Source organism: Sorex araneus, chromosome X, assembly GCF_027595985.1.
Source record: "Sorex araneus isolate mSorAra2 chromosome X, mSorAra2.pri, whole genome shotgun sequence".
NCBI lineage: Eukaryota > Metazoa > Chordata > Mammalia > Eulipotyphla > Soricidae > Sorex > Sorex araneus.
In genome coordinates, this window is record NC_073313.1 from 211,642,972 (window position 1) to 211,667,248 (window position 24,277).

Below are 24,277 nucleotides of genomic sequence, written 5' to 3' on the forward strand. Positions count from 1 at the left end.
TCTCTTATAAATGGATGGACATGGAGAGTATGCTGAGTAAAATGAGAAGGAGAGGAACAGACATAGAATGATTGAACTCATTTGTGGGAGTTCATAAAGAAAACAATATGACACTAATGTCTTAGGGCAGTAGAGACAAAAGATAAGAGGATTGGTCTATGGTTGGAAGCCTGCCACAAGTGTTGGGAGGGGAGGTGTTTGGGATAGAGAAGGGAGACCACTATGACCAAGATATTTGGAAATGATCACTCTGCTGAAAGTAGGTAAAGGAACAAACATGATAAGCTTTCAGCACCTGTATTGCAAACTATAATGCCCAAAGTGGGGTGGGAGGGAGGGTGAGAGGGCAAGAGAAAGAGAAGAGAGAGAGAGAGAAGAGAGCGAGTGAGAGACAGGCTGGGGGGAGCATTGCAGGAAGGAAACTGGGGACGTTGGTGGTGGGAAATGTACACTGGTGGAGGGATGGGTGTTGGAACATTGTGTAACTAAAACCCAAACATGAACGGCTTTGTAACTGTAAGTGACTCAATAAAAAAAATTTTTAATGCCATACTAAAGGTATCAGGAATCAGGAAAACAGAATATGGGGTATATGGAAAGTCTAAATACTACTGTCACAACTATTTTGTAAACCTGCAGCTTCTAAATATATGTACATATATGTATATACACATATATGTATATATGTATTATATCGGGGCCAGAGAAAGCTTATCATGTTTGTTCCTTTACAATGGATAGAGCACGTGTCTTTGCATGACACTATCTGGGTTCAATCCGCAACACTCTATATGATCACCTGAGCCCTGCCAAGAGTGATCCCTGAGTGCAGAGCCAGGAGCAAGCTCTGAGCACCACCAGGTGTGGCACAAAAGAACAAAACAAAATACAAACTCACTGATTTTCTCTGGTTTTCAAAAAAGTTCAAAACAAAAATCCAGAAACATCACTAAAATAATTCACTACTAGATCCTGGGAAGAACAGTGTTGTTTATGAGGGAGACACACTTGGACTAGGAATATAACTGGTAACTTAGCCTGGTTTCCCCCGGAAACAAAGCAGCCTCCTTGGTCTGAAGGAATAGGAGGAATTACTCCTAATACTGTACACCTGACTTAAGGGAAGAAGTTTGGGAACATTTTGTTCCTTTCTTTACTGTTAGGGTTTCTCTCATTAGCCCCAACATCTGGACTAAGGAGGAAATTAATGGAAGAAAGAAAAGATAAGACATGGCCACACAGAAGCACTCAAGCTATCACAGAGGAAAACCTCCTGGCTCACAATGAACTACACTACAGGATGGAGAGAGAAACAAGCAATAGTGGAATCCCCAGTTTTCTAGACAAGATTCCATTTAACGGCAATTAGAAGGAACTTCAGAACTCAAGGACACTAGTTGAAAATAACTGAGGGGAGAACTGGAACAGGGAATAACTAGAATCTGTTAGAAGAAATACATCAGGGAATGCAGGCATTTGATTTGTCAATCTTGATATAGTTGAGCTTGAAACAAGTATAATATACTCTGAGAAGAGAAATGAGAGTCAGGGATAGTAATCACTTTGATATGAGATTTCCCAGGGGCTCAAAAGCAAGGGTGTTTGTATTTGATAGGTAATGGAGAATACTTTAAGATCTATGAGTGGGGAAGAGATGCAATGGAAAATATGGTTTAGGAAGAACAAAAAGAAAGTGTCACAGTGACTCGAACAAGAGGTCGTGGAGTTTTTACATAGGATGGTTGCTGAGGCGACTGGAAGGAGGAGACAGATGGGAAAGACTTATAGGAAATGGAATAAAAAGGGTCCAGCTTTTGATGATAACTGCCCTTTCCCCACTCTTTAACCTACATTCCCTGCCTCTTATCATAAAAGTGTCCTTCACACAATGAATTCTAGTTCCTGGAAAATATCTCATCTGTATTAGGTAAGCCTTTATTTGCAATATTTATGAAAGATACCCCAAAGGACAATTCTTGATGTTCAGAATGAAGAAGTCATATTTTAAATCTCCATATGTATAAGTATTTTCTCCGTATTCTGGACCTATTGCCACAGTTCTTCCCTTTTATCTGAGAGTCCTAGCTTTCAGAAAATATGAACAGACATAAGCGTAGGTCTTGTGTGGCTCTGAATTGCTCAGGCAGAATGAAAATCAAGATCATAAAATTAAAGTTATTAAAAGTGATAGTAAATTCCACTCCTTGTTCCATTAGTCAGCCTTAAAAGCATCTCTGCTCTCTAAGAGCCTTAGTGTATTAATTTTATAAATCTCATAAAAGGACCTTAACAATAGAATTACACAACTAAATTAGAAAGTTTAGAAAGCAGCCATAAAAATAAATGAGTTTATAATTCAATTGTTTAGAATTCATATATTGCATCAGTCACTTCAAAAGTAGAAAATATTCTGCATGTGTGGGTTTCTGTTGTTCACCATACGTGAATGATAGCTAAGGTGAGTTAAACTTGCTGGTATGGGGCGACAGGGAAGGGGCTCCCATGTAGGATGTCTGTTGCGGGAAGCTTCACCCTTAGGGACCTCTGAAGGTTGTTTCTGATCTGGGAAGGTGCTTATTTACATATCCTGGACTTTTCTGCTGAAGCATAAGAGTAACATGGACCACAAACAAGGGGTGTGCACTGAGCATGTAGTAATCTACAGAGCTGCTGTAGTCACTAAGAATGCTGGGGTGCTCAGTGTATAAAAAGGATGGGCTGAGGGAGTAGGTGAGGGCTGGAGTGATAGCACAGTGGTTTGCCTTGCATGCAGCCAACCCGGGTTCGATTCCTCTGCCCCTCTCAGAGAGCCCGGCAAGCTACGGCAAGCTACCCAGAGTATCTCACCCACACGGCAGAGCCTGGCAAGCTATCCGTGGCGTATTCGATATGCCAAACACAGTAACAACAAATCTCACAATGGAGATGTTACTGGTGCCCGCTCGAGCAAATGGATGAGCAATAGGATGACAGTGATAGTGACAGTGAAGGGAGTAGGAATTGGTGATGATGGTGAAGAAGGCCTGGGTGGTGGTGCTGTTTTAAGTCAAACTCCAAGAAAAGGAAATAATCCTCTTGTGAAAGATACAAAGTAACACCTCCTCCCTCACCCCTTCATCAGCATAAATTTATAATATACCTTGAGTGGATTGAGCAGGCAGAATCCTGTAAAAATTAAGGATAAAAGTTCTGGTTAGCAGACGGATGAACTTGCTAACATTTACTATGTGTTAATTGTAACTAAAAATCCTCCATACGCATTGCCTGCATTTTAAAAAAATGGTTTAAGCACAATCTGAAAAAAACTCAACCCATTTAACATATTAAAAGAATATGGAGCTTGAGGTGACTAGGGATGGGTCAGTAGTTGAGATTCCTGCCTTGCATGCCTGAGACGAATTCAATCCCTGGTGCCACCACATGTGCCAAACCGTATCCTGGAAGCCCTGCAGTCTGGGCCTGGCTGCTCACCTGTGTGAGATCCCTGCAAGTGATTTCTGACTGTGTGGCAGCCAAGCATGGCAAGTACCACAACTTAAAGGTAATGCTTGCTTGAGGACCGGCAAATAATACACCTAAGCAGTGTAACCAGGAAATGATCCTCCGGCAAGCATGAATGCAAACATTTCAGTGCGCCCTGGTGAGCATCACAACTCAATGAGCGCAACCCCCCATAAATGTATGTATAAGCATAACAACTTAAAGAAGAGTGCCCCACCCAGGAGCACCATGGCTAAATGTGAGAGCAGCACGTTTGATGTGATGGGCGGCAGCAAGCACTACCTCTGTCGTCATAATGACAACATCAACAGGAAGTAGAGGAGAGGAAAGGAGGAAGCAGCAAAAAGGCTGAGTGTGAGATTCACGGTTCACTGAAGCAGGATTTTGGCCTGACCAGACCTATCATTCTTTTTTTTTTTTTTTGCTTTTTGGGTCACACCCCTTGATGCTCAGGGGTTACTCCTGGCCTATGCACTCAGGAATTACTCCTGTGGTGCTCAGGTGACCATGTGGGAGGCTGGGAATCGAACTTGGGTAGGCTGCATGCAAGGCAAACGCCCTACCTGCTGTGTTCTCACTCCAGCTCCCTGATCAGTCTTAACACAGGTTTGATTTTTAAATTTCTATTTACGTTTTTGTTTGTTTTCTTGGGTCACACCAGTGGTTCTTACACTTTACTCCTGACTCTGTGCTCAGGAATCACTCCTGGCAGTACTCAGGCGGCTCTATGGGAAGCCGGGGATCAAACCCAGGATGGTCACATGCAAGCGCAAGACAAATTCCTGACCTACTGTACTGTATGTTCATCCCTCAAGACACATTTTAAGTCTTGTCCCTACAGTACCATTCCTGGGATAAAGCCAGCAGCTTCCTTCTGCAGAAAAGTCAGGCGTGCATGAAAAGTACTTCTACTGAGTTCTGAATAGTCTGGAGCACATTTGTGCAGGTCAGCATTTTCAGAAATTTTTATCTGTACATACACTTCTAAACTGAATGCATCAAGTGGTTCCCCACCACCCCACCCTTGGAGAAAAGGAATTTTAAAAGACAGGAAAGAGCTTTGTTCAGTCCTTTGAGGGTCTCATGAAGACATAGGAAAAAATATATTCATGTCATCTCTCCTGGCCAGAGAATCCTTGTACTCCCAGAGATTGGGAGCTTTTTGAGTCACTGAGACTGGGGGCAGATTCAACTCTTGCCAGCTGAAAAAAATAAGAAGATGCCGTGATAGGGTAAGAAAATGAGAAAGCTGCCTTTAGACAGAGGTCTTTTTGCAACAAGACAAAACAGGATAAAACTGAATAGAATATGCAAATTGAGACAACATAAAAAGAAAAACCTATTTAGACGTGAGTGGGAAACTGCCCCTTGGACAACTGGACAAGGGTAATAGTTACCTCAGACCCCCAGGGAGGGTGCTGGAGGGATGGAAGGATAGAGGGCATGGAAGAATGATGACACTGCATGTGGTCTGGTGTATTGCGTGTGGCTTTTTGCATTCTCCATGATTTTGTCCCTTTGGCATTTCTTCTTGAGTTTATTTTGCTTTTTAAAACATTTGTTAGATTATTTATATTTCTATAAAGTTGCCAAAATCATTTATTGAATTAGGCTGGGTATAAGACTTTCCAACAAATTTGCATTGAAATACTTTCATAGTTCACAGTCTGGTTTAGAAAAAAAGCAGCATTTAGATAGATAGCTATAGCTACAACTTTGTCTTATAAATCTCAGATCAAAATACTGCAGGAACTACTGTTTCACTTCCTTATCATCTCCCTTGGTTCTCTTTCTCTCTTCCCCCTCTCTCCCTCCCTGCCTCTCTCTCTCTCTCTCTCTCCATTTTAGGGTCATAACTGGAAGTTCTCAATTCTTACTCCTACCTCTTCACTCAGGGATCACTCCTGATGGTGCTCAAGGGACCATATGCAGTGCCAGGGATTGAGCCCAGGTTGGCTGTGTATAAGGCAAAATGCCCTACCTGTTAAACTATAGCTCTGTCACTCTCCTTGGTTTTATCTTTCTATCAATCTCATTTGGTACACAGGGTAGTTTGATAATTGTACATGTATAATGCTATGTAGAGTCTCTTGCTGGCATGCCTGGCTGTCTTCCCCGGGGCTCCTCGGAGGGGATGGGCTCCAGCTTCCCTCCCCACCCCGAGCAGAGCTCCTGGTGGCCGAAGACCACCGGAACCTAGCCACAGCCATGCTCAAGGCCCCTCTCCACAGGTTCGGATAGGCCTCATGCATGAAGGTACCGGCAGAGGAACTGGGGTGTGTATAATTCCATCAACGGCCAACAGCCAGAGACTTAAAAGCAAGCTCCCAGAAGATATCTTAGAACCTACTTCTCCCTCTGGGAGAAAGTAGCAAGCTACTGAGAGTTTCCTGCCCACATTGGACAGCCTGGCCAGCTTCCCATGGTGTATTCATATGCTAAAGCCAGTAACAAGCTGGATCTCATTCCCCTGACCCTGAAAGAGCCTCCAATGCGGCACCGTTAGGAATGCCAAATTGAGAGAGCTTCTAAAATCTCAGGGATAGGATGAATGGAGAAGTTACTGATCCCACTCGAGAAATCAACGAACAATGGGATTTCGTGATTGTGATCATGAATGCTATATATAACTGACATTCTACCCACCTTACATAGTAAATATTTTATAGACATAGACAAAAAATATTTGGCAATGGCTACTATAGAACACTGGAAATAGAACTACTTGGGTAAAAGTTTGTCTGGATTCAAGGGAGATAGAATGTTCTCTAGAACTGAACGACTCTGGGAATCAGGCATGGGAATTGGGGAGAAGTGTGTGTAAGAAATGAGAAGCTGGATAAGAATAGGAGCAGATTTTCCCCACCCCGAATCTGGGTCATATGTCTTCATAGCAAAGTTTATCTCTTATGTCAAGAAACGTTGTGAATTACCAGCTTTGCATATTCTGTGTGCATTCAAAGAAGGTTCATATCACTTTATCACTGTCATTCCGTTGTTCGTTGATTTACTCAAGCGGGCACCAGTAACATCTCTATTACACTCAGTCCTGAGATTTTAGCAGCCTCTCTTCACTCGTCTTTTCCAACGATTGGAGGCTCTTTCAGGGTCAGGGGAATGAGACCTATTGTTACTGTTTTTGGCATATCGAATATGCCATGGGTAGCTTGCCAGGCTCTGCTGTGCGGGCGGGATACTCTCAGTAGCTTGCTGGGCTCTCCGAGAGGTATTTATATATCTGTTACAGTATTTTGGATATGAATACACCATGGGGAGCTTGCCAAGCTATCCCAGGTGGGCAATAGACTCTCAGTAGCTTGTCAGATTCTCCAAGAGCAAGAACTAGGCTATTAGATTTGGGAGCTTGGTTTTATAGTCTCTGGATGTTGGCTGTTGATGGGATTACACGGCATTGGGGGCAGTTTTTGGGTGTGACTGACTAGCTACTGGAAAATGGGGGATCTGGAAGAGGCCCAGTAGAGATCCGACCAGTCTTGGAGATCTCGGCCCTGGGTCCTGCACACCTGGGTTCCTCCCATGCGTGAGGCTTGTCTGAACGTGTAGAGAGTACCCCTGAGCATGGCCGTGGCTGGGTTCCGGAGGTCCTCAACTGTCAAGGCTTTGCTGGGGGGGGGGGCGGAACGCAATCCGTCCCTTCCGAGGGGCCCCAGTGAAGATAGCCAGGTGAGGGCTGTCTTTCCAAGTTCATAATACATTTAAAATTAAGGCAAACTATTTTGACTTGATTACTTTTAATAAACTTAGTACCTAAATTCTACATCTAACTCTACAACAATATGGATAGGATTCAAGGAATCTGTGGACTCCTTGGAATTATATGCAAAATTGTACAATGTGTGCTTTTATCTTATAGTAGTGGTCTTTAACTTTCATCACATTCAAAACCGTAACTACAATGATAGAGATACAATGAACATATTATAAAAATTGAAAAATTAAATCCCATAACCAGGACTTTAATTGCTCATAAAATCTGGGGCTCTTTAACCCCATGATTCTGACATAAATCCTATACTTACATCAAGAGCCACAGACTGCTTGGCCCAGGATTTTTTCACTTGATCATACATAATTGTGTTGTTGATGCCAAGGCCACAAAAGATGACAAAAGCCTAGAAAAGAGAAAGCCCACTAATTAAAAATTATAATAATCCATTGGCATAATCTAATATGAAAGCATAGATATAATTGAACTAATTATACTGCACACATAGGTGGGCCTTTGGGAAATATCACATTAAAATTCTTAATTACTAAAGTAATGTAACAACTCTGTAACTCACATTGCACATGAGAAAAACATCCTAATTTAATGTCACTGTGAAGGAATGACTTCACACATTTAAAGTCATCCTGACAATCTGCTCAAATGTGTTCATTATTTCCTTGCATTGTTGGCTGACTTAGTAATTCTATTTCATTGAGCATCCTTTTTCAGAAGCTCAGTTAAAAAATGTTTTGATAATGAGTGTCCCCATAAGGAAAATATTAAGGGCAAGAAGAAACAATTTATGCCCATTCGTAAAGAGGTCTTCTTGGCTAGAGGCAAATCACAGGATTGTCATGTGTGTTGGCACTGAACAGTCAAGTGGAAGCTCTTTGTGCTGACTGCTCTTGGGAGGACAATGGGGGCAAATGGGAGCTTGGGACAGTGAAAGGTTTAGTGCACAAACCTTGCAGACAGAGCTGGCTGGAGGCCTTAGGCCCTCCAACACATGTGCCAACAAGATAGGATTGTTGTTGGGTGAGACAATAAAAACTTTTTTTTTCTTTTTTGGTTGCACCCAGCGATGATCAGGGGTTACTCCTGGCATTGTACTCAGGAATTACTCCTGGCGGTGTCTGGGGGACCATATGGGGTGCCCCACCCGCTGTGCTATCGCTCCGGCCCATACAATGAAAACTTTTGACAGGAGAGGAGGAAAATCAATTTTGTCATAAAAAAGGTACGGATAACCAATAGTCACAAAATAATCTATAAAAAGAAGATTATTTTGTTTTATGTGGTTCTGTGGATATGTTTGTATGTTTGATTTTCTGATTTTTAAAGAGTATCAAATCTTTATAGACACCCACTGTTCTGGGTAAAGGATAGATGCCTTGATAAATCCATGGTCAGATTCTAGAACTTCTAGAGCTCCCAGGGCCTTCAGGCCCAACCTCCTTCTCTGCATCCATCCGACTGGGGTCATGCCTCCCACACTAACAGTGCCACTTTCACCCATGCCCTCTCCATCTGTCAGAAGACAGTTATTGCCATGGAGACAGTCCTCCATATCCCCTGGATGCCAGGAGCAGGCAGGGCTGAGGGACGGGGACTTGTGTGCAGTGGGGTGCTTCCTCCCCAGGTTTCTCTTTACTGTCTGCTACTCTCTTCCTAGCCTCCCAGCTTCATTTGTGCCTGATGGAGCACTAGGTTTTCCTGTTAGGACTGTTTAATAGTAAATATTCTCCATGTGTGTATGTTAGGGATAGTGGTGGCAGGCGGGGTTGGGGAGCAAGTAAGGAGGAGGGTGTAAGGAACAGACTTTGTAAAAGTAGAAAACGATTCCAGCTATCTACCCTTATAAATGCAAGTAAACTATCACCAAGATACTATCGGATTCTGCTGCAATCCTGGATTTATTGTCTTACCTCAAAGAGTCGTTGGTCTGCATCATCAAATGGTTTTCCATCAAGCCTATTTAACACTTGAGCCACTCCTGTAAGAAGATTAGGGTGGCGGTGGTCATTTTCAGCAGTGGACAAACAGTTACTGTAGCACAGTGAGGTCCCAGTTAATTCAATGAGTCCCATAAATCAGGGACTGAGAGCTGGCCTGAGATGTCTAGCCAGACAGACTATCTTCCAGGCTCTGATGTCTAAGAGTCAGTGATGCCTGGAGTTTTACCTGGCATCAGTTTATTCTCTAAAATCTGTTTTTCAAAATAACTCAGCACAATATCTCTGACAGATCTGGCTTATGCACACATACACAATTATATAAACAACTAAATGAATGTTAGTCTGTGTGTATGTATGCACCTACATATATTAAAACATAAAGAGATTTTTTTTGGTTGTTCAATTCCTGGAAGTGCAAGATTTCTATGAAGCTCTATAGTGTGGTGATTAAAAGCGCAGACCCTAGAATTTAACTATCTTGGTACTTTCAACTCCACCATCAGCAGTGTACTTCAGCAAACACCTAATACTCTCTTCACTTGCAATGTGACAACTGAAATTTAACAACTACCTCAGACGTTATTATAAATATTAAATTAGATAATTCTTGAATATTTGTTAAGCATATTGCTCTATGCAGGAAGAAAACCAGGAAAGGTTAAGCACTATGATAGAGTTAATCTTAAAGGTACGGTTAGTTCTGTTACCTGCTACCAACAGGATATGTAATTCTACGTAACTTAATGAACGCATACTTTTTCTTCCCAAAGCTTTTTTCCAGCATTACGCCATATGTTCTAACATATGTCTATCAAGACACGTAAGTCTAACCAGAAAGACTCAACCACCTTGAAAATTACTCTCCTATATTCCCATTTAGTACAATACCAATAGTACTATAATTTTTAAACATACTTATATTTTAAAATCACATAGTTTCCCACTAGAAAGGAAAGTCATCATGTGCTAAGAAACACATAATAAAATGTAAATCTTTTAGTATGTAGCAGGCAAACAACAGCTGCATTTTTGAACTATTAAGGAATGAAGTGTATGTGAGATTGCCTAGTGGCATCCACAGATAACACTGTATTTCTTATGGACTTTTATGTTTAAACAAAAAATATAATTACAATAATATAAAATATAGGACTTGCATGGACCTGATCCAGGTTCCTTTCCTGGTATCTCATATAGTTCCCTGATCACCACCAGGAGTATTTCTTGAATGTAGAGCCAAGAGTAACCCCTGAACATCACTAGGTGTGACAATAAAAGTTTCATACATATATGAAATTTATTGCGTTTTAGTTGAAGCTCAAGTAGAAGATGTAGTGGGAAAGTTTGTACTGGGAGGAAGAGATCTGAGTTTTAATTTTATCTCTGTACTAACTCATGGTATTCAAGTCTTCACTTTCTTGATCTATTTACTCAATTTTTTTACAAGGCAATTTTCATAATAAATCCTATAGTTGATTATGAGATATCTTTCAAATCAAAAGTATTGATTTTTACCTAAAGCAATAAATATTTTCTTCTCCAAAGATGTGCATATGGCAGAGACACATTCTCACTGTCACTAATTATTAACTATGGATAAAATGCAGATCAAAACTACAATGAGATAACACCTTCTAGCATTGAGAATGAGCTATAGCTCCCAAATTAGAAGCAAGTGTTGGCCAAGAGAAGAGGGACAAGAAACTTTGGTCCATGGTTGATAAAAATGTACATTGGCATGGAAATCATTTTTTCCCAAAAGGAAATATCAAATAATCCAAGAAAACTACTCCTAAGCATTTATCTTAAAGATAGGAAAACACCACTTGAAAAGATATTTGTACCCCTGTATCCATAGCAGAATTATCCACAGTAGGCAAACCATGGAATCAATCTAAATGCCTCACTACTCCTCACATTTCTCAAGTAAATTTCTTTCAATAAAACCATTTTGCTTCACACACAACACACACATAAAACAGATGATTGATAAAAGAAGTTGTGGTGTATATATTCAATGAACTACTACTATGCCATTAAAAAGATAAAACTATACCTTTGGGAGTCAACATAGATTAATCTTGTGGTGATAATGCTAAGTGAAATAAATAAGGAAATAAAAGACAGTTGGCAGGTGGTTCTATTCAGGATAAACATAAATACTTAAAGCAAACAAGCTGGCTGAAAATAAAGCTCACTCTTAGACTCAGTGAGAACTATGGTGGTTACCAGAGGAAAAGAGGAGAAAGGATGTGAAAAATGAGTTAGAAGAATCATTTTGAGATCACACTGTAGCTTCTGTAATAGGCGTAGGGAGAATTATATATAGGTGAGAAACTAATTCTCTGAAATTCCATAATCAAAATCAGTATTTTTCAAACGTTTTCTGTCATCCTTTCCAACCTTGTTTCCTTGCTTGGCCTTGCTGTCCTAATAGTTGGGCCCTTACTCTCAGGTAGTGACTCCACATTTATGTGATTTTCATGAGTGACTGCCTTGGAATATTCGGGAGGGCCATAGAGGGCCATATGACCCCAATCTGAGAAATATTAATGCAAGCCAATGATAAATAAATGAAAACATAAAAATTGAAAAGAAATACATTTGAAAAATAGCCAAAAAATGATACGTATTTGCTCATTGCTTTGATTAATGCCGATTCAATAAGAGACTATACTTGTGAGATTATACAAAATATAAGATATGGTTTGATGAGGTCTGGGACATAGAAAGAGAGAACACATAAAATAGAGATGGGTGAATTTTAAAATGTATCTGAATTTCTTTGTATAATAAAATTATACAGGTAAAGTCTTACCAATTATTTGGTGATTGCTGTTCCAAATAGGGACGCAGAGAACAGATCTTATGTGAAAACCAGATATCTGATCAGCCTAGAATACAGAAAGTAGCTCATCAAAATTAAACATTGAGGAACCGTTTTTGATTGGCAGAGTACTATTCTTAATAAGAGATATTTTACAATACATTTTTTAAAAGCAACATAAGCATCTAACTGGTAGTAACCCAGGATTAAATTCAAGGCCTCATACAAAAGGACTTAGCACTTATCTAACACAAATGTTACCTGCTTATTTTTATTTAAAATGTCGCAGGGACTGGAGAGATAGTATAGGTCTTGCTTATGACTGACCTTGACTCAATTCCTGACTGCATATAGTACCCTGAGCACTGTCAGGAGTGACTCTTGAACACAGAAGCAGGATTAAGTCCTGACCATGGCCAGCTGTGGCCCCAAATCACAAAAAAAAATAATATATTGTAATGATTTAGAGGGAGTTCTCAAAGAGTGCTTACATTGTGTGCAGTAGGCCTAGGTTTGAAGTCCAGAACATACGAGAGAAACCTCTAAGCACAAAGCCAAGAACCCTGCTAGGGATAGCTCCATAACCAATAAAATAATATATCACACTAAACATCCCAAGGAAAATCAACCTCTAACCAAAATATAGATCAGTCAAAATATCTCAAACCAACACTCTTGGCCTCCCTGCAGTCACAGAGAGCTGGATATAAACTGTCTTGGTTAAGATCACATGGGCACACAAGAATTCTATCAACTGTTTCTGCTCTGAGTATTTTCTTTTTATTTATTTATTTTCCACAGTCTTGGATATTTTTATTTTTAAAAATGTACTCAAAAATTAATGTTTTTGTTTGGATAATTATAAAATCTCCTAAAAATCTTATTTATGCTACACAAGCCCTAAAATTCTTTTGCCATTGTTTAGATGGAAATAAAATTAGGGAAGTAATCCTGAATTATTTGCATCCATTGTTCAATACAAATATATCACAAATAACTAATACTTGATAAGTTTTTGTTGAGCATCTTTGGTAGTTCCAATGATGTTATTTTGATTTTTGTTGTTGTTGTTTTCTTTCTTTTTTAAAAAAATTTATTTTATTCTTTAATTAGTGAGTCACCATGAGGGTACAGATACAGATTCACACATTCTCGAGCTTGTTTTTCCCTCATACAATGTTCACCAACACATCCCTCCACCAGTGCCCAACACTTAAATTAAACCAAAGGTCAATATTTCTCATTCACTGGACAGTACAGTTAGTAAAATATTTGAGCTTATAGTGTTACTATCTGTGTGCTTACTTATAGTACTCCATGTTAAATTGTGACTTTATTTTGTATGTTGTGAAATCAGGTCCCCAAAATAATGCTTACAAAAGATACAACATATATAGAAACTTGAAACTCTTTTTTGTGTACCATAATATATTGTCATAAAGAAAACATATTGATTAATATCAAACAGTCATCACTTAGTACCAAGCTCCATTTAATATCAAAGTCAATGGCCCAGAATAGGAATGTTAGTTTATAACTGCTAAAGATATGTAGGGCATCAGTGAAAAAATGATCATTCTCTTAGAATAGTAAAAAAATAAAATATTTATTTTCTGAATCATGATTATTAAGACGAGTACTTTTATATTTTAAAATACTCTTTTCAGAAGTTATAAGCTATTATTTTAAAATTTTGACATTACATGTTAATTTAAACACCTAGATTTATATTTGGATATTATTTTTGAATTTTCTCTGAGAACTTAATTTCCAGATTTCTTATATTTTTATTTATTTATTTATTTATTTATTCTTTTTGGGTCAGACCTGGCATTGCACAGGGGTTACTCCTGGCTCATGCACTCAGGAATTACTCCTGGCGGTGCTCAGGGTACCATATGGAATTCTGGGAATCGAACCTGGGTCGGCCGTGTGCAAGGCAAACGCCCTACCCACTGTGCTATCACTCCAGCCCCAGATTTCTTATATTTTTATTTATTTATTTTTAAAGTATTTATTTATTGATTGATTTCTTATATTTTTAATATCAATTTATTAGCATTGTTTTTCATTATTTGTTTATCTTGTTTAAGAAATACTTCCCTACTCATAGCTAATAAAGATATTATACTATTTTCCAAGAATCTTTATGTTTAAATCTTTCACATTTAGATTTACAATGTAATTGAAAATTATCTTTGAGTATAGTATGTCTAAGAGTAAAATCTTAGCAACTTTAAAAAATGGATAACATGGTGACTTAATAAAAGAATTTATAAAAAATAAAAAAAATAAAAAATGGATAGCCTATTGGCTTAGCAGCATTTGCGAGGGACTGAAAATATGTCTCCTCATCTCTGCAGTATCACTTTTTTCATTAATCAAGTATTCACATATGTTTGGTCTCTATTCTGTTTCTGGTTTCTATTCCATTCTACTTCATTAGTCAATTCTATGTTCTACAAACGCAAATATCATTCTACCTTAAGTAAAATTCTCTCTATTAAGTCCTGGTATGTGGTAATGCATATTTACTAACTTTGTCCTTCTTTAAGATTATCTTGGTTATTTTTGTTTCTTGGCATTTTCATAATAATTTCAGAATACACATGAAGTACAGACAATTATACACATGCAGACTGCAAAGATTTTTTTTAAGGGAATCATTTGAACATATCAATTAATTTGGAAAATAATTTATATCTTTACAAAATTGGAGGGTAGAAAATCAAAATTGGATTAATTTCAATCCATAAGCATCCCTTCTCTTATGTAGGATTCTAAACTTGCAGCAAAATTTTAGAGTGTTCTATATAGAAACTTTATGTATAGTTAGTTATATGTATACATGACATCTAAAATGTTCATGTTATTACTAATATTATTACTTTATTTTCTGTTTTCAATTTATATAGAAATAGAATTGATTACCTATAAAATTTATTAATTTTTATTTTGTGTTCTAGGGTGCTTGGGGTGTGGTGGGGTGTGACTGGGGTGTGCTGGGGGAGATACTCTGAACTCTGTGCTTGGAGGTGAAGTTCATTCCTATAAGGTTTGCTCAGGACCAAATGGCAACCAGCTAATGAGTAGAAACATTCCTGGAATCAAAGATCACCCTGACCCCGCATCAAGGAAGACAGGACTTATGGGCTGTCTGACAACAGGAAGCCACCCGGCTGCATTCCATGATTCCTTACACTTAGCCCCTCCAAATAATGGAAGGCCAGACCAAGTGCATCCGTCCCACTGTTCTCTGTACCCTTTTCCCTGCCCAAGACAACTTAAAATCCCACTTAGTCTCGCCCAGGGCGCTGCTCTACTCTAGCTTTGCCAGGGTCCTGAAAGGTCTGCCCAGGAGTACACCTTAATAAGCTTCTTCTATTTCTACACTTTACTCATCTGTGTCCCTCTGTCTTTGCCAGGTGAGGTCAGTGACCTATCAGTTCTCAGTAGTGTTCAGAGGACCTTGTGGGGTCAGTTGCAGGCAAGGCAAGCGCTTAACACTTGTGCAGACTGTGCGCTCTCTCTCTCTTTTCTTTCTTTCTCTCTCTTTCCTTCCTTCCTTTCTTCCTTTCTTTATTTAAAAAATATTTTTTATTAGTGAATCACCGTGAGGTAGTTACAAACCTATGAACTTTCCTGTTAGCATTTCAGTCATACAATGATCGTTTACCCATCCCTCCACCAGTGCCCATTCTCCTCCATCAATGTTTCCAGTATCCCTTCCACCACCCCCACCCACTCCCCCACCACACCACCCCGCCTCTGTGGCTGGGCATTCCCTTTTGCTCTTTCTCCTTTTGGGTGTTGTGGTTACAGTAGAGGTATTGAGTGGTCATCGTGTTCAGGAGGTCTGCTCCACGCCTTGGAAACCGGCCTCACATGCTGGGGAAAAAGCTCAGGTAGAGAAGAGACCACCAAGTAAAGGATGTTGGGAGGACCCATTCAGGCTGAAAGATGCGTGTCTAAAGTAGACTGTAGACTGAACATGATGGCCACTCTTTTTTTCTAACTGTATTTAAGCACTGTGGTTCACAATACGGTTGTATCGAGCATTCAATGTTCCAGCACCAATTCCATTACCAGTGTAACCTTCCTCCATCATGGTCCCAGTTTCCCACCCACTCCAAGCCTGTTCCCTTGGCAAGCACAGAACCATTTATTTCATATTGCTTGTTACAACAAAATGGCAAATGAATTTATCAAAAATATAGTTCCATGAAAGAAAATTTGTGAAGATCGTTATATCTCACAATGGAGTTACAAAATTATTGTCTGGAGATTTACTGAGCTGTTTGGTGCTAGTTGAACCTTTTTTTAAATTTTTTTTTATTTTATAAGGTAGTTCACAATATTTGATTACATATAATATTCAAACACCAATCCCATCACCACTACGCCTCCCCACCACCATATTTGGGATATTTCCATCCCAAATTTCAATCCCTGTCCCAAAGCAGAACCTAAATAATATATTTTGTATTGTTTGTTATAAAAACAGTTAAAAATGCTACAAAAAAGTATTCATAGAGGAAAGAGTGTGAAGATTGTTCTATTTTGATAGGGGCCATTAAGACCTTCCATAAAATACCACTAACATGTTATTAAAGGTTGAGCCTTGTGAACTTTTGTATATATATCTGTAAATATATATATATATACATATATATTTCCCTCTATGATTGGTTGCCTACCATGTGAACGCTATCAAATGTAGTGCAGCACTCTTAGAGTATGGGTAGGGTGTGTCTTATAATGTGTCATGGGGCTGCAAATTCGGCCTCAAGGTCCAGAATTAGGTTCACTAGTGCATGAGGTTTGGCCCGAGCATGTGGGGAGCAGTGTTGAGCGTGGTGGCGGTTGGGTTCTGGAGGTTTCTGGCTGCTGTGGCTGGGTCCCTTGGGGTGGGGAGGGCTCTCACCTGCTCTCCTCTGGGGCTCCCCGAGTGAAACAGCCTGGCACAGGCATGGCTATGGTGAACATCATGTTGTGCTCCCTTCCGTGAGAGAAGGACATGCAATCTGGATGGTGGCCATTGACAAGATTTATCTGGCACTATGAGGTTTTTCTGTATTGCATCAACACCCTTAAGTCTTGCTAAATCCAATGATTAACTTTGCTGTTGAGAGGTCTTTGAATTTTCTACATGCATTCACTTGTCATTTCATTCTTTAATTCTATGCCTTTTAATCATAAGGGTTTAGATGCAGTAATTTTTTTTATTAAAAGGGTATATCCATTGGTTTTGAGAACCTCATGTCCCCAAGCCAAAAATAAATAAATAAATAAATAAATAAAACTCCCCAAACAAAGCATGGTCTTAAGTCATTACTACAGGGATGGTTTCTCGAACATTGTATGACGAAAACACAAGCATGAAAATGTGTAAATCTGTAACTGTACCATCACGGTGATTCAATAATAAAAAAAAATAAAAAAAATTTCTAAAAAAAGTACAGAGCACTTTCCCAGCACATATGTATTTACCACCTCTGTGTCAGACACATGCTGGCTTCAGAAGATCTAATAATAATTTTAAGAGAAATTGTGCTTGAGGAACTCACAATCTAGTCAGGGAACAAATGCTCGAGGTAAAATAAATAACATCAGATACAGTGTTTAAAATGTCGTAGAAAACCTGATGACTTGCTCTGTCCAAAAAAAATAGGGAGTGGTTTTATTTTATTTTATTTTATTTTACTTATTTATTTTTGGGGGGAGTGGTTTTAAATTGTTTAAAATGGATTTTCAAAGAGGATGATGACCACCATAAAGATTGCTTATTTACTGGATGCTCATTGGGAACCAGGCACCATATCTGGTTCAACACTCACACATACATTATTTCATATACTTACTAAAAATAATCCAATGAGGCAGGTACTGTTCCCATCCTCCCTAATTGGAGAAGATTAACTGCCTTAAAAGTGGAGAGATCGGTTCAAAGGAAGCCAGACGATAACAAACACATCCATCAAAGTTACTTCCTAAAGAACAAAGTGGTTTTCTTCCTCTGTCTGAGGATAAAATGTGAATTACAGTCGTGAGCAGGAAGAGAAGAAAGTCGATTTCAGAGAGGTCTGGCGAGTGTAATGTACAGACTTGGGCTGCACAGGGCAGCCCTGGAGTGTCCGGGTCTGTTCTGTTTTGCTGAGAGTTATAAACTATGCTCTGCGGTCAAGCTTTGAGCAGCAGACACACCCGTCCACACCAGCTCTAAAGCAACTACAGCCCCTGTCTAACCTCTCCTAGAAGCAGCCAAGGCAAGAAGTCATGGTGCAAAAAGGAGACAAGCAGTGAGAGAAACAAGAGAAACAGATTGAGAAGCTGATGATGATAATAACAAACCTTAGGTGTCTGCTTGTGGAAACTGTGTTTACCAAAAATAATTGTAGCTACCCTGAAGCATTCTTTGTTCCCAGGAGCCCTTGTGGGGGAAGGGGTGTCTCTGTTTTCTCCCATCTCTGTTAAAGATAGCATTGAAGTTGTTGGTGCGACTGAAGGTCACGGCAGTCTTTGAGGTGGGGGAACACAGCAAGTACAAAGGAAACTATAAGGAGTCCACGTTGACACACACGAAAATTGAAGTAAGCAAGAGAGAGGAGGGGCTAGCTACCTGAACCGGAGACATCAGCCTCTATTATGAACTAGGTGGGTAACATCACCTCCTTGGTTTCATCTTAAAGGATGAAATAGATCCAGAAAATGCAAGGTGGGCTGATTGAAAGTTAGAAGATATTTAGGGCAAGAAAAAATAGCAGAAAAAAAAGAAAAAATAGCAGAAATGAAAATGAATTCCAAAGCTCACACTTTAAAAATACTTTTTATTTTAAGTAATACTTTTTAATTTTATTTACTTAATAAATAAGTAAAAAACTACTTATTTATTTTATTTTATTTTAAGTTTATAAAATTGTTATTGGAAGAATTTCATACACAAAACATTCCAGAACCACACACACTGCCAATATATCCACTTCCCTACACCAATGTCCCGGTGTCCCCTGTCCCACTATGTAAGATTCCTGCTATAGACAAGCCCTTAGTTTCTGCTGCCTTTGGACATTTGTTATTCACATACTATATTTCTTCATATCTTCCATATGGGAGAGATCATTTGTCTCTCTCCTTCTGATTAACTTCACTCGATATGATACTCTTCAGATCTAGACACACACCAGAAACTTGCATTATTTAGTCTTTTTTTTTTGACTTTTTTTTAATATTATTTTTGGGTCACACCCAGCGATGCTCAGGGCTTACTCCTGGCCCATGCACTCAGAAATTACTCCGGGCAGTGCTCGGGGGACCATATGCCTGAGATTGAACCAGCAGAACTCAGAGTCTCCTTCTGGCTCTGAACTCAAGGGGTCATTCTTGGGAGTGGGGTGCCATGCTGGGGGATGGAGGGGGTTGACTCTTGCTCAGGGACTATACGCAGTGCTGGGGGTCAAACTGGGTGGGCTGCACACTGAGTAGGCACCTTGCTGTCTCTACGACCAGCCCTGCTCACATGATTTCATGGGTGTGTGTGGGTCTGCATCATTGTTTTTAAAGGTTGTCTTGGTACCTGTTTTGTGGATATGCCTGACCTATACTTAACCAGTTCTTGATGTTGCAGATTTAATTTTTGAAGATCTTTTCAGTTCAAGATGATTTAGCACTCACATAACTGAATCTTTGTACACGTATTAAGTAAAAAGTTGTTTAATGGGTGCCATGTATGGCAGAGGCAGGCCCATTGTGGGCCAGCCTACAGTGAGTGGAGTGGTCAGGGGTCAGTGCCAGGCCTGGGGCTGGCATCTGCTCGGCAGATTCTTCATATAGGTTTTAAATCATTTTTAAATGAAACTTTTAAATTCTAAAATATTTGATCTTGTAGGCTTAGAAAATTTATATTCATAGTTCTTTACTTATAAAATTGGTTTTAAATTTAATAACATAATGTTATATGTCCTCTATATGATAGATTTTTGTTTAATTTTGTGGATTGTCTATCTTGCTGGTTTTTGACATAGACCTTTTCTTATTATTTTGTATAACTTAGCACAGAGTCTCTTGCCCGCACGCCTGGCTGTCTTCCCCAGGGCTCCTCGGAGGGGATGGGCTCCAGCTTCCCTCCCCACCCCAAGCAGAGCTCCCGGCTGCCGAAGACCACCGGAACCTAGCTGCAGCCATGCTGGAGGCCCCTCTCCACACGTTCGGACAGGCCTCATGCATGAAGGTACCGGCAGAGGAACCCAGGTGTGTGTAATGCCGTCAATGGCCAACATCCAGAGAGACTTTAAAGCAAGCTCCCAGAAGTTATCTTATAACCTACTTCTCCCTCTGGGAGAAACTGGCAATCCTCTGAGAGTTTCCTGCCCACATAGGACAGCCTTGCAAGCTTCCCATGGTGTATTCATATGCAAAATCCAGTAACAAGCTGGATCTCATTCCCCTGATCCTGAAGAGCCCCCAGTGCAACATCTTTAGGAGGGCCAAGTCGAAATAGACTTCTAAGATCTCAGGGAAAGGACGAAATGAGATGTTACTGAGCCCGCCCGAGAAATCAGTGATTAACGGAATATCATGATCGTGATCATGAACTTAGCACAGCGGGTAGGGCATTTGCCTTGCATGTGGATGACCCAGGTTTGATTCCTCCACCCCTCTTGGAGAGCCCAGCAAGCTACCGAGAGTATCTCACCCGCATAGGCAGAGCCTGGCAAGCTTCTTGTGGCATATTCAATATGCCAAAAACAGCAACAACAAGTCTCACAATGGAGACGTTACTGGTGCCTGCTCGAGCAAATTGATGAGCAACGGGATGACAGTGATACAGTGATGAAAGCCTATATTTGTTTCTCTTACTTTTTAAATAAACTATAAGAATACTTGTAAGTACACAGCAAAAATAAAACGTATAGAAAGTTTCTACGTATCCCTTTCTATCATACACACACTCAAACATCCCCACCAGAATTACACATATATTACAACAGATGAATCTACACTGATGCATCATGTAAGGTCTCCCTTTTATTTTTAATTTTTTATTTAATCTATTATTTATTTATTTATTTTTATTTATTCTATGTGTGTGTGTGTGCTGGGGATCAAACCCAGGACTTCACACTTGAGGACAAGTGCCCTAACAACTGGGTTACATCTCTGACTCAGTTTCCGGCTTGATGCTCTGTATTCTGTAGAGTTTGATAATCGCACTATGATGTAAGTTACTATTATAGTTTAAGTTACTATTATAGTTTACACAATGTAGTTTCATGGATCTAAAAGGTTTATATAGAAAGGTCTATACACAACCAGTGTTGGTGAGGATGAGGTGAAAAAGGACCCTCATTTGCTGTTGATTTTCTATCAACAGATTTGGCCTTTATGGAAAATAATATGGAGAATACTCTAAAAAATTTAAAATAGAACTTTCAGATGACCTAGCAATTTTATTCCTATCTGCTCCAAGAACATCAAAAGGATAGTTGATGAAGATACATGCACACCCATGTAGTTGTAGAACTGTTTATAATTGCCAAAATCTGGACACAACCCCAAGTGTCCAAAACAGAAATAAAGACACTTTAGTGTATTACAATGTAAAATTGCTCAGTCAGGAAAGAAGTTGAAATCTTGGATTTTGCTTCAATTTGTATGGAACTAGAGGGTATAATGTTATGCTAAGTAAATCAGAAGGAGAACGGCAAATACTAAATGATCCCATTTATATGTGGAGTATAATGAAACAAAGCAAAGGGATAACAGCCAGTGAGTAAGCTCAGAGCTATTGCCAAAAGACATGAGAACCAAGACTGTCAAGGACGAAGGTGTGAGTGGGAGAAAGTTTCCTTTCTGTCTTCACCATTGTCTCACGGTTGGAGATTATTTGTACTCTGGTGGTAGTAATGGTACAGTAGCACTGCAAGTGGAGAATAAAACTATCAGTACTATTATAAGCCGTGATATACTAATAAATTTTTAATATAAAAAGATGTAAATAATGATACCTAGTAAAATTTAAAAAAAATCTTTTGTGCTCCACATATTTATCTTTCCATCCTGCTCTCCTCTAGCAACCACTGATCATCCCACCTCCCACCTCCCTACACCTTTATTGATGTGTAACTGACAAAATTATAATGTATTTAAAGTGTACCACATGAGGATTCGGTGTGCTCATAAAGTATGAAAAAAAATCTGCCTAGAAGTTCTAAAATTACTGTTTATATTCTCTAAATTGCTGGTACACAAGGAGAGACACTATTTTCTAAATAAAACTAAAGGCAAATAGCTTTACCAGAAATTACTGAACAGTTGGGTGAGATAAGAACTGAAAAATGGCTTATTGAATTTAGACACATGGTTGGAAAATTGAAGGCAAAGAGAGTGGCAGGGAAATGGGAGGATCAAGCACCTATACCATGGGATTAGTTTTGTAGGGGATGAAGGCCACTCAGAGAGCACTGTACATGTACTGTGGCTCTAGGTTCTCTTATTGAGTTGAGTGCAAGAAGAGAGGAGAGGTAAGGGAATGCTGAGTATCTTAATATTATTCCCACTGTAACTAAGGGAAGGAAGTGTAGCCAGCAGTAAATGGCTTCAGGAGTAGGAAACGGAGGGTAGTGATGATCAGTAAGATTGAGAAACTGCGCCCCCAACGAGAAGGAAGAGTAGGAGAGTGAAATTTCTAATGTTAAGTTCATGAAGGCACTCCTTGTAACATTTGCCAATTTGTAGCAAAGGCTGTTATTTCTGGAAAAATAATAAAATCCAGTTGAGTTCCTATGAGTAATGGAAACAGCATGACCTGGGAGCCAGTCTCATCCTCTGCAGGAGCTGAAGGGGAAGGGAAATGAAGCTTGTCATAGACACACAAGACATCTGAAGTATAGATTTCCAACAGGGATAAATAAGGATACACAGACAAGAAGGAAAGAATAATTTCTTTTCATCAAATAACTCCAATTTCCAGATTGTATAAATTAATGGAGCTCAAAATACTTATGTCAGGGTCAGAGTGATAGGACAGGGGTCAAGGTACTTAGTGTGCCATAGCCTATCCATATTTGAATCCTCAGTATCACTTATGGTCCCCGGAACACCACCAGAAGTGATTCTTGAGCGTAGTGTCAGTCAGGAGCAAACCCTGAGCACCATTGGGTGTCCCTGGGTGCTCCTCCTCCCCACCTAAAACATACTGGCCTCTCCACCCTCACCAAATCATCAGAACTTTCAAGGTCTCAATTTTGTCATCAGTATTTGTCCCTTGCATATTAAAATGTAAACACACTGTCTCCAAATTTTGACATTTTAGCTCTCATTTTTTTCTTTGTGTTTTTCTGTTTTCCAAGTTGTTTTCTAGTTTGTCCCTGAGATTTTTTCAGCCTCTTCTTGCTCATATTTTTTATTGCTGCTGTATTAGACGCTTTTTTGGTATTGGATGAATGAGGCCCATTGTTGTCACTGTTTCTGGCATATCGAATACGCCATGGGTAGCTTGCTAGGCTCTGCCGTGCGGAGTACTCCTGGTAGCTTGCCAGGCTCTCCGAGAGGGATGGAGGCTTTTAGGGAGGCCTCCAATCGCCCTTAGAGGTGTTCCCATGGTTCACACCATATTTGAACTGATCAAATATGGTGCGGGAATTACGGGAAATGGGTATTAACTGTCTTTTGGTGTGTCCCGAGAGTGGCTTGGAGCGTGGCAGTGGCTGGGTAGTGGCAGCCATTTCATTGGTAAAGATGCGTACAGCACCTGGTCCAGACAAGGTCAGACCCAAATACCTGAAGAATCTGCCGCCAGTACTCATCAATACACTGGCTCGGCTATTCACATGCTACCTGTCTGAATGCAAGGTTCTGTCCTAATGGAAAACCAGCAGGACCGTTCTGTTGTACAAGAAGCGAGACATCTATGACATCGGCAACTATCACCCAATCTGCCTGTTATCCGTCGTCTACAAGTTGATCACTTGAGTCATCCTGAATAGAATAGGCAGAACACTAGATGAAGGACAACCATGCGAGCAAGTTGGGTTCCAAAAAGGATTCAGCACAATCGACCATACGGTGACCAAACTCATTGAAGTTTCGTGAGAATTCAAGATGCTGCTCTCTCTAACGTTCATCGACTTAAAGAAGGCCTTTGATTCTGTTAAGACTGAAGCAGTCATCGAAGCCCTGGCCAAACAGGGCATTCAAACTCAGTATATCAAGATCCTCCTCAAGCTGTATTATGGATTCACCACCAGGATCTCACCATTCTACAAG

General features: G+C 39.7%; 1 protein-coding gene across 1 annotated transcript in view; it reads right to left on the reverse strand.

The window, feature by feature from the left end:
- Positions 1-24,277, reverse strand: part of PDE11A (phosphodiesterase 11A) — a 447,606-nt gene that overhangs the window by 165,748 nt on the left and 257,581 nt on the right. Inside the window, exons 7-9 of the mRNA XM_004601369.2 lie at positions 12,005-12,080; positions 9,157-9,224; positions 7,542-7,634 (exon numbers count right to left, since the gene is read on the reverse strand). Of these exons, the coding sequence (XP_004601426.1) occupies positions 7,542-7,634; positions 9,157-9,224; positions 12,005-12,080 (237 nt within the window). The remainder of the gene's footprint in view (positions 1-7,541; positions 7,635-9,156; positions 9,225-12,004; positions 12,081-24,277) is intronic.